The sequence below is a fragment of the Schistocerca cancellata genome, chromosome 9 (genome assembly GCF_023864275.1).
Source record: "Schistocerca cancellata isolate TAMUIC-IGC-003103 chromosome 9, iqSchCanc2.1, whole genome shotgun sequence".
Lineage (NCBI taxonomy): Eukaryota > Metazoa > Arthropoda > Insecta > Orthoptera > Acrididae > Schistocerca > Schistocerca cancellata.
Window position 1 is genome coordinate 3,605,439 of NC_064634.1, and position 11,921 is coordinate 3,617,359.

General features: G+C 37.3%; 1 protein-coding gene across 1 annotated transcript in view; it reads left to right on the top strand.

Annotated features, from left to right (window-relative positions):
• The window catches only part of LOC126100670 (T-related protein-like), a 212,426-nt gene extending 200,917 nt beyond the window's left edge, over positions 1 to 11,509 (top strand). Inside the window, exons 7-8 of the mRNA XM_049911290.1 lie at positions 2,731 to 3,008; positions 11,133 to 11,509. Of these exons, the coding sequence (XP_049767247.1) occupies positions 2,731 to 3,008; positions 11,133 to 11,339 (485 nt within the window). The 3' untranslated portion in view covers positions 11,340 to 11,509. The remainder of the gene's footprint in view (positions 1 to 2,730; positions 3,009 to 11,132) is intronic.
• Positions 11,510 to 11,921: the final 412 nt, after the last annotated feature.

Consider the following 11,921-nt stretch of genomic DNA (forward strand, 5'->3'; position numbering starts at 1 on the left):
TGGGTGATCTGGGTGGCCAATTCATTTGTTCTAATTGTTCAGAATATTCTTCAAACAAGTGCATGTACATTAAGCTAGTAATAACAGATAAACAGCAGCTCTATAGTATACAAGAAGATGCAATTTTCATTCTAATACATTTGATTAAATTCAGATGGCACATCCATGAATGTCACTAAGCAGTTTTAATACAGTATACAGATCAAATTTCTATGGTTTGCTTGTCTTTTATCAATGTATAGCTTGACTGATTCAATAATCCTGTAGATTCTCCTTGATGGAATGTGTGGAAGGCAATGAATGAATGAATCGTGGAATGAATGGACCCAACTGTAGGATGCAGGTAATAGTGGAACCATATGAAGCAGATGTTTAAATATGTTGTAATGTTGTATAAATTTATCTATTAGAGGTTACCCCGTATCTACAAAATTGACTGTTTTGGGGAATTATGAGTGACTTTTCAAATGATTAGTCTCTAAAATGTAATATAAAGGGAAAGATAGAAACAATCACAATGCTTGAGAGGGGAATCTACGGGTAAACAGTGCTTGTGAGAGAAGTAAACCATTGTACTTATTTTTTCCCTTTGTTGTTTTTCAGAACATTTCTTCTTTCCTCACTCTGATATAAAAAAAACCTCTCTTCTTCTTCTTTGATAAAGATGATATGACGCTCTCCCACATTTTATAAAGTCATCCTTTTCATCTTCATCTTTGTTCTTGGGAAGGTCATGACAGTGATTGGGCAACATAGAACCATTTATGTTGCAGTGTCTGATATGTTATTCTGTTGATTACTATCTTCAATTCTATCCCAATATATGTGATACTCTTCTTCAGTACACCAGTTTCTAGCTGCCATTCACATCCACTGCACATATCTATTGAGTAGATAATCAACTTAATCCCTGCAGAGATGTGTCATGTAGATTATGACTGTTAATTTCAAAAGCAACATTAATTGCTGATCTTTGTTTAGTTGCACTTTACACAGTTCAAGTTACAAATTTACATCCATGCTATCTTTTTTTACATTATAATAGTTGCATTTATTCCAAGACTTCTTGTTGGGTTTGCTAATGGTGAATTTTTTAGAATATGGGCATTTTAACCCCAATCTTTGGTCCTATGCCTGAAATACCTGCAACTCTTCTGTATGTGATACCATACTTTGGCCAGACTATCACAGTTATATACTGCACTCCCAAGCATTCATCTTTCACTCTCAGCAGTTCATCCTCAAGAGCCATATGACTTTTGCCTTCAGTTGGTTGTGAGGTGAACTTGCTGGCAGAGGTGCCATGAGATGGTACAAGCATTTCCCAGAATTATCTTGCCCTGATCCCAATGGAAGGAATTAGATACCTTGGGAACATTCAAATCTCTGACTCTAATGTAATCATATGCACATAATGATATTTTGATATTCAGCCTTAATTGTGCTATCCTCAGTAACATATTTAATTAGTAGTGCAGTTACCCTCGAATCTAGTGAGGCATTATACATCACACACTTCACCCTACTGTCTGCTTCGAAAGCAGAAATGAAGTAACAAATCAAAATTGGAGCAGTGACAAACACTTCATATGCTAGTGCTTGTTTCAATGTTAATACTCAGCTCGTTACTACATAGATAAACATATTGGCCATTGAAATAATAATTCATGTGTTTCCATAAGCACCTTACACCCTTTGACTTGAGATCATGTCACATGCACGAGAGTAGGATATTATCCTTAAAAACAGATACTAAATTCAGTTTCAATTCATTATTCCCTAATGATGCTTAAAGACATTTACCTACATGTATTCTCTTCCTTCTCATTTATTACTGTTCATTTCACATAACTGTATATGCTTCTATTGTGTTGACAATATAAATCTTTCACGAATAAAGTAAAACTTCCTTTGCCAATTATAATCATTGACCTATTTTGGAATGGTCACTATTCCATGTACCTGAATAGTACCATACCTAAGAACATATTCCACAATATTTTCGTTTGTAGATTTTGATTCTTTTACTGTATTTGATTCTTTGGGTACACACATTAGTGTGATTACCATCAGATCAACTAAAACAGTTTGAGATAAGTGTGGTAAACATTTAAAAATACTGAGATACAACTAAACATTGTTTGCCTTACGCCAGACTTAGAACCCATTGCCATTCATAAAAGACTACCTACTTCACTAAAAATGTTGAATTGTGTCTTAGTAAAAAACATCTCATAAAATCACCATATATGAAAGAGAAATAAGTAACAAACATGAAGATAGAATGAAAAAATTACATTCAAGGAGGATGGAAACAAATTTTGGTTACACAGAATTAATTGTTGCAGATAAATTTATAACCAAAATGGCAGTGTAACACAGACTGAACTAGAGCAATGATGATGTGATAAGCTAGGGAGACAGGATACAAGGGAGTAGAAGCAACATAAGTAGTACATTGGAAAGGAAGTCAACTATAAATTGTTGCAGCTGCTCAGAAATTTTCCCAGACAACCAAACACAGCAGTTATTTTTTGCTAAGATTTAGGTTTATAGTAGCAGTAGAGATTTATTTAAAAATTAAAATGACTTTAAGAAAACTCATTTTATCATCCATGCATACATTCACTAATATCCAGAAGTTCTGCTAAAATAATCGAATTTATGTGCTGATAAGTAAATGTAGGATGACCGACTGCTTCACAACAAACGATTATTCTTCTGTGGCAGTCACCTACTCTGAGCCGCAGTCGACAACTGCAAGCATGTTCAGCCCACCGACAAGTTTTGCGTGGTCAATCACATCACCACAGCCGATGAGCTCACCTTCAGCAAACATCGGAAGCAGTGGGGCGTGGTCGGTGCCCGGAAGCTCGACACCACCACCCACTCACTCCCTGGGGACACCACCACCACCTCCCCCACCGTCCGCGGGATATGCTACTTGGCACCATCTAGGAACAATGGACCTGGCAGGCCAAGGGTCACCTTACCACCAGCACTATCAGGTGAGAATAAAATCAAACCTACATTTATCATTAAATTATTTTGTAAAATTTGACTGAGAATAAAATGCAATCCCTTGAAGCTTACTGTTAATGTTGGGAATATTTTTGGCTATTTAAATAAAATTTCTTTAAATACATGTAGGTAAACATCTTTAAGCATTGTTAGAGAATAACGAATTGAAACCAAATTTAGTATAACTCAGTATTTAGCGGAGGTGGTGCAATATACAACCTAATCGCACAGAAATATATCATTTATAATAACATTTTGTCCAATAATAAGTACACGTATTGCTATTTTGAAGTATTTGTTAACTGAGACACTGTTATTTACTCCTAAAATGGTTGTAAAATAAGTATGGTAGAAAAGAAAAAAAATGAATAGCGTTTCTCAGTTTTACAGTAGTTTCCTTTTGACATCATAAACATATTCCATAAATGTTTCCATTCTCTAACAATTAAAAAAACTGAATAAAAATGTAGAACTGACAGAGCTAAACAAGAAAAATTATCCTATTAATATATTTTGTGACTTTGCCAAAGGTTTTGATGATATGGAACACAAAATTATACTTACAAGGGGAAGGCTTCAGACATGGCCAACAAATTTGACTCATGTTTGGGGTGTTGCTTGTGCCCTACATAAAATGAAGGACTGTAAGACATTTTTACTCAAAACCCTCCTCCCACTTTCAGGAAAATAACCCATAATGTTCATGATAGGCTGTCAACTGAAAATGAACAAGATCAACAAAACAGTGAAAATTGAATACTTTTCATCACCACACAAACTCATATTTTCCAAGAAATCCAGAAAAGAACCTTTTATGGCTTCTAGTCATGTACCCATAAGTTTAATGCCCTTCGACAAAAGTGATGCTGGCTGAGCAACCGAGGCAACTGGCTGGGAACTGGAGGAACTATGTTCCTACAAGCAATCTCCAGTCTTTTTTCATCTATATTTTTCTCTGTATCAGAATTGGTGGGAATAGGAGTTTTAATAATGTAAATCAATCGGCAAGGAATAACCTCAAGGAAGTGTATTAGGCCCCTTGCTGTTCCTCATTTACATTAATGATATTCAGGTGTCAGAGAGAAAAGCTAGAATCATGTTATTTGCTGATGATACTAGTTTAATAGTTAGTGATATGAAGCAGTCATTGCACAGTACTGTGGACCATGTCCTACAAGATATACAAAAATGGTTTAGTGCTAACAAGCTAACACTGAATGCAAAAAAAACTAATTATGTGCAATATGGAAAAATAAGTGAACAGGACGACCTAAATCCCACCATGGAGGGCAAACAACTTGAAAGAGTACAGTGTGCAAAATTCCTGGGTATGCACATTGATGAGAAGATTAATTGGAAGGACCATGTGGTGAACTTAGCACTAAAACTAAATTCAGCATGTTTTGTGCTTAGAATAATTTCAAGAGTTTGTAGTAATGACTGTACCAGATTAGTATATTTTGGCTATTTTCAGTCCATTGCATCCTATGGGATAGTATTCTGGGGAAAAACAAATTGTCGTCTAAATGAGATTTTCAAATTGCAAAAACGTGCTATTCAGATAATGACCCACAGCCCACCTCAAACACATTGTAGGCCCCTTTTTAAAGCATTGAAAATTTTAACAATTCCATCATTATACATTCTGAAATGTCTGTTGGTGATCAAGAGAAATCAGGACAAAATGAAAACCAATACAGACTTCCATAATTACAATACACGGCAATGTAAAGATCTCCACATACAAGCTGTAACAAGGACCCGAAGCCAGAAACATGTATGTAATCAAGGCATCAAACTTTTTAATGCACTACCAAAACATATCAAAGAGCTGGAAAATGAGGATAAATTTAAAACTGTTCTAAAGAACCACATGCTTGACAAATGCTATTACAGCATAAGTGAATATCTCTGCGCAACTGTATAAAATATATGTTTAAGTTAATGTGACAAATGAAATTACATCAGTGCATAATAAATTATGTTATAAAAACACTTATTAGTTGTATATTGTATTAAACATAAGATAGATTAGTATGAATTCAGCACAGATACAAATTTTGTAAAGATATTATATAGTTGTTAAAATGTACCCTGACAAATCCTATATCACAAATGTGATCATTGGGATGATAATAAATAAATAAATAAATAAAAGATAAACAAAAATTCTCAAACACCTTGGATTAGTAAAGAATAAAAATTTTAGTTCTGCTCATTTTACAGTCACTCTTTTACTCACTCTGGTATATATCCTCACATTCCATTGAGCAGCTAGAAGAACAATACTTACCACATAATCATTTGAATCAAATATGTTCATAGCACTGACAACAGTTGATGAATATGATCTTTGAGCAATTCAGTGTTGCTTCCCATGATTCAGTGGAAAACAGATTTGGTTTTAAAAATATTTTATGAAATTAATTTTGATGCATACAACACATTTTTTTATGCACACAAGCTGAAAATTGATCATGATGATGGATTTTTACTATGTTCGTACAGCTGTTTGATTTCCACTGGATTTACAGAAATTAATTGCAATTATAAAGCCTTGTTTAAAGAACTCTAAAGATATGTGTCAGAGTGACTAAAACAGCGGTTGTAGAATAACAAGGACTGAAATATAAATTCTTCACTAATACACATTGTTTGAGAAATTGATTGATTTACCTTATTATTATTCCTTATTGATTTCGTTAGTTTATTAACTCTTCTGTTCCCATCAATTCTGATATGGGAAAAATAAATATGAAAATAAAACTGCAGACTGCATGTGTGAATGAAATACAGTCCTTTGCTCTCCAGCGAGTTGCCTCAGTAGCTCAGCAAAAACCACTTTTGTCAAAGAGCCTTAACCTTTCAGGAACCGAAGCTAAAGCCATAAAGGATACTTTTCTCGACCTCAACAAGCACAATTCAGCACCTTTGCCGTTATAATTAGAAGCATATCTCATTGCCTTGAACTACAGACAAAAGTATTGACTTAGCTCACCAGTGTCCATTGCCTTATGCATAGTGCAAGTAAATACAGAGTTGAGCAGTAAGAGTATTGTGTAAAATAGATAATTACACACTGTGCAGAGGTCTCTTTAAGAAAGGTTTCAGAAATTACAGCAACCAGTTGCCTTTTGATTTGTTCTTCAATTTTTATTTTTTTATGACCGGTTTCGAATTGCCTTGTGATTCATCAGATGGTACATAGTTATTGTATGTTTGCAGCATTATGGGGGTTTTGTGGATACTAATAATTCTGCAATGCTGCAAACATACAAAAAATATATGCCATCTGATGATGAATCGCTAGGCGATTCAGAACCCGTTGTGGTAAATTAAAGTGGAAGAATAAAACAACAGGCAACTGGTTGCAGTACCTTCCAGAAACCTTTATTCATAACGGTCACAGTGTTCCACATTCATAAAGGATAAATGTTTTTTTCTTTTCTGTTCGGAATCCTTGCTCACATCTCAAAACATTTACTCCTCTTTCACCTGAGCTATGATTTACGGGATCACAACATGAGACACAAAAATAATTTTAATGTAGAGTTTGTTGCTTTGTCTGCTGTTTAGAGTGGACTTTTGTGCTCTGGTGTGAAGATATTCAACAAGCTCCAATCTAAAATCAACAAACCAGTTCGAAAGAGAAATAAAAACTTAACTTGTAGAAAGAGCAGGTAGTGAGGTTATCTGAAGACTGTATCTAGATTCAATGATTAAAACAATGTGTTATCTACAAGACAACAGCCAAGTTTGTTGTAGAGCTGGGTGACAAGTGGTAGCATGCTGTAAACAGGTTTTATAGTTACATACATAAGTAACAGTATTCTTTGGAAAAAAATCAATATAATCAAGTAAATATTAATATGCAATACTGTCTGTTTTAATTATTTATTCTGTTCAATATTATCCATTTTGTAAAATGTAATTTACAATGTTAAAAAACGTGTTTGGTGTACAACATATATGAACAGTACTCAAATACTAACAAAGAGATAGAGGGGCTGGCCAGTACTTACCTCAGCTCAGTACAGCCGATAGATACACATAAAACAGAACCAAAAATTACATTCCTAGCTTTCGGAACAGATGTTCCTTCATCAGGGAGGAGAGAGGGGAAAGAAAGGGAAGAAGGGAAAGGAGATTCAGTTACTCACAACCCAGGCTATGAAGCAACAGGGAAAGGAAAATAGGGATGGTAGCAAGGATGGAGGCATGCTCCATGCATGAGTGAGTGCAGGTGAGCCACAATGAACAGTGATTCAGAGTGTCCAATGAAGTTAATTTCTTCTTAAAAAAAGTGTAGTTATATCACTCAAAGTCAAGGGGCTTTTTTATCTGTTTTATGTGGAAGCTTGTACTTTCTGACTAATGAAGTACCTAAATTACAACATATTTTATTTTTTTAAATTTCATTTAGTGAGTTTCCACAAACATACTGGAGATGTTTCAGTCATTTCATAGTAACCTCAACTGAACAATCAGTGTGTGCTTCAGTTGAGTACACCTGCATTTAAACTAATTTCTGTGTGCAATAATGGCCGAGGTAAAGAAATAACAAGAATAAAAAGGACGAAAAAATTTTTTTTGGTACACTAACTAGTATTTTCAAATGTGCAATTCTGATGTGTATGAAACATAAAGATTGCAATCAACCAGTTTTGACATATGACAGTGAGGCATGAACTTTTAATGGAAAAAATTCGGTATCTTATAGTAGCTCAGCAGCTACTGAAGGAACCCATGTTTTTTGAGACAGGAGACTTGCAAACGGACCAGACAGTGGACTGCAGTGTAACTGTGACTAACAAAAATAAAACTTACTTGGGTGGGACACGAACAAACGCTGGATGGAGCAACGAAGTTCTTTGCTGGATCCAAAGAGTTAGGAAGAGGCTGAGGTGATGATTTAATGGAAAATGAACATGAGATGATGATTTAATGGAAAATGGGTGTCTAGTGATGTTAGGAAAAATGGAGGAGCATGTACGCCCATAACTGAGGACCATAAAGCTTGTAAAAGTCAGTTGGAGGCATCTGTCCAGCAATGGATTTAAAAGAGCTGCTGTTGCAGCTGCTGCTGATGATGAGGTGGCCGTGCTCATGCAGAGTGCTGATGTGCACTGACTGACAAAAACAGTGATACACCTACGAGACACAGTCAGATGTCCATGAAATTTTGTAAACCTGCACTCCATTGGTGGGTATGTAAATGGTTAAAGATATAATTCTCTGTAACGGGCAGAACTTCCACCAGAGTGCATTAATGTTGTTAGCAGGTCCGGTAGCATATATAACAGGTGTGAACAGCATTAGATGTTGAGTGCTCATTGTGAGGGACACAGGGATGCTGTGTACTTGTATGAGACATCATTATCAGCACCTGAAAGAGTTTGAGAAGGGCCTCCCTGTGGGGCTCCATTTGGCTGGCCGGCCAGATCATGCAGTATCCTGATTTGTGGGGCATTCGGGTGTGAAAGTGACCCGACTCTCTTTCAAATTCTAAAGGTGGCAGGGGTAAAATACAGGGAGCGAAAGGCTATTTACAATTTGTACAGAAACCAGATGGCAGTTATAAGAGTCGAGGGGCATGAAAGGGAAGCAGTGGTTCAGAAGGGAATGAGACAGGGTTGTAGCCTCTCCCCAATTTTATTCAATCTGTATATTGAGCAAGCAGTAAAGGAAACAAAAGAAAAATTCGGAGTAGGTATTAAAATCCATGGAGAAGAAATAAAAACTTTGAGGTTCGCCGATGACATTGTAATTCTGTCAGAGACAGCAAAGGACTTGGAAGAGCAGTTGAACGGAATGGGCAGTGTCTTGAAAGGAGGATATAAGATGAACATAAACAAAAGCAAAACGAGGATAATGGAATGTAGTCGAATTAAGTCAGGTGATGCTGAGGGTATTAGATTAGGAAATGAGACACTTAAAGTAGTAAAGGAGTTTTGCTATTTGGGGAGCAAAATAACTGATGATGGTCGAAGTAGAGAAGATATAAAATGTAGACTGGCAATGGCAAGGAAAGCGTTTCTGAAGAAGAGAAATTTGTTAACATCGAGTATAGATTTAAGTGTCAGGAAGTCGTTTCTGAAAGTATTTGTGTGGAGTGTAGCCATGTATGGAAGTGAAACATGGACGATAAATAGTTTGGACAGGAAGAGAATAGAAGCTTTCGAAATGTGGTGCTACAGAAGAATGCTGACCACATAACTAATGAGGAAGTATTGAATAGGATTGGGGAGAAGAGGAGTCTGTGGCAGAACTTGACGAGAAGAAGAGACCGGTTGGTAGGACATGTTCTGAGGCATCAGGGGATCACCAATTTAGCATTGGAGGGCAGTGTGGAGGGTAAAAATCGTAGAGGGAGACCAAGAGATGAATATACTAAGCAGATTCAGAAGGATGTAGGTTGCAGTAGGTACTGAGAGATGAAGAAACTTGCACAGGATAGGGTAGCATGGAGAGCTGCATCAAACCAGTTTCAGGACTGAAGACCACAACAACAACAAACAACAGTGACCCAATGTCGGACTGCACGGAGATGTGAGAGCAGGCACACTTTTTGTCAAGGTTCCTATGGAATAATCTGAACACCACAAGGACGGATTGCAATATTGTGCACCGAGCTCATTGTAACCCCTTCACATCTGCACCTACTGTCCAACACTGTGTAATGGATTCCCTGCAACACTCTGTGTCATCTAGCATCACTGGTTCAAGACTTGTAGCAGCCAGACTACGGAATTAGCACCCTGTGTGTGTAGACTCCCATTAACACCACAACACAAACGGTTGTGTTCGGAGTGGTACCATAACCAGACTGCTACTGAATGGCATTGGAATATATTCAGCGATGAGTCACGGTTCTGCACTACCCTGCATGACTGTTGTTGGGAACTATGCCGACTACCTGGGAAGAGGTTACATCCTTTCACTGTTTTTGACAGTCGTATTGGTTTTACTTCTGGCATCATGTTTGTGTGAAACCATCTGGTACGACTTCAGGGGACAGCTGATAGTGAACAAGATAACTCTGATGGTACCACATTACCTCAGGGATATCATACATCCTCACGCACTGTATCTCATACGACACTGTCGTGGTACCATTTTCCAAAAGCACATGGCTCCTCCGTGCATGGCATGTCTCTATGAACTGTCTGTGTGATGTTGAAGTACTCCTATGAACAGCAACATTCCTAGATGTGTTCCTGATGGAACATGTATGGGAGCAGCTCAGACATCATCTCTCTCCCAGTATCCAGGATATCAAGGGCCACTTACAGCACAGCTTGCCTCAGAATAATGACGTGTCTGACGAACACAGTGAGATCCGTAACTCACTTAGTGATTTTCAGGAACAGTATATCACCAAAACAATCTCTTCTTTCTTCACACAGTGGCATCAACAAAAACAGAAACACCATGCTGTATCATACAGAACTAATCTAACAATTAAAGTTGATGCATGTAATACAAAGGAGTGCGAAGCTAAAAACTTTTCATAAACAGTGGCCAATCAAAAGAACTTTCCCAGTGCATAGTTTCATAACTACCTAACAAATTAAAACTGTCTCCAGAGTGGGACTGGGAATCAGATCATTGGCTCTCTTGAGTGACCTTGCTGTCACAAATTCAGCACAGGTCTGCTGTGTACTGCACTAGACTAAAATATCTTGAAGCAAGGAGTCATCCTTTGATAGCTCAGTGGGTCAGAGCAGTGCCGACAAAAGGAAAAGGTCCAGGTTTAAGTCCCAGTATGGCGTATAGTACTCACCCGTCAGAATGTTTCACAAAGGCACTACCTACTTCAGAGTTAAAAATTTACTCTGGGAGAGACCCCTGAGATGTGCCTAACCAGTCTCTCTTCCAAGAATACTATTACAGCTTGGTATGTATGGGAATGTTTGTAGAGCTTGGAGGTTAGAAGAGAGTTACCCGACACATACACACCCTTTCTTGGCTGCTTTTTCTGTTTCCTCAAACATTACTTCATTAGTATGTTACATCACAAGCCTACTTTTGCTCAGTCTCAAATGAGATTTCAAAACTCCAGTCCTAATCAAAATAAAAAAAGGCAGAATAAAAATTGAAATGTCTTCCAGGGAACAGAGTTCCTGCCGCTCATAGCAGACGAGCCCACGACGGCCCCAGCTCCCGAGTACCATCAGCCGTCACCTCAGCCGCAGCAGCGATCCTCTCCGGTCTCCCTGTATCGGCACGAGAAGACCGAACCGTACAGCGACGAAGGCACGGGCTCGCCAGCATCACGCAACGAGTGCTGGAGTCCACTGCCTCATGCTACACTGTGATTTTTGTGTTACTCTAGGTAACAGTCATGTTTAAGTCTTTCCGAATGAACGGTACATGGAAAAACAGATATTTGTGAAGTGTCGGTTGTGAAAACATTTTTCTTCTTTTTTTAACAAGCAAGTTTGCGCCTCTACATTTCAATAAATGAATAGAATACAGAGGAACTGAACTGTACAGCCAATGTCTCTAAAAGTGTATATAATAATGGAATCCTATATGATTCAACTCAGAAACTTCCAAAGCTAGGTATCTCATTTCTTGTATGTAAATAAACAGTTTATGGATTGTATTGCAAACAAACCCCCATTTGCTGTAATGAGTTTTGTCTTATATCACCAAGGTATAATTTGACATTATGTTTACTGATAAAGAAGAAAAATTTGTAAACATACCTTTTCAGACAATATGTAGATTTAGTATCACAGTAAGTCCTTATTGTACATTAATGATGTTAATAATAGAGTATTGCAAAGGTTATCACATGTTTATCCAAAGTGTAAAATGAACATTCTGTCATGCTGTTCCTGCTACTGAAATCAGTGTACTATTGGTCTAATTTTCTGTGTGCTTTGTACAAAGTA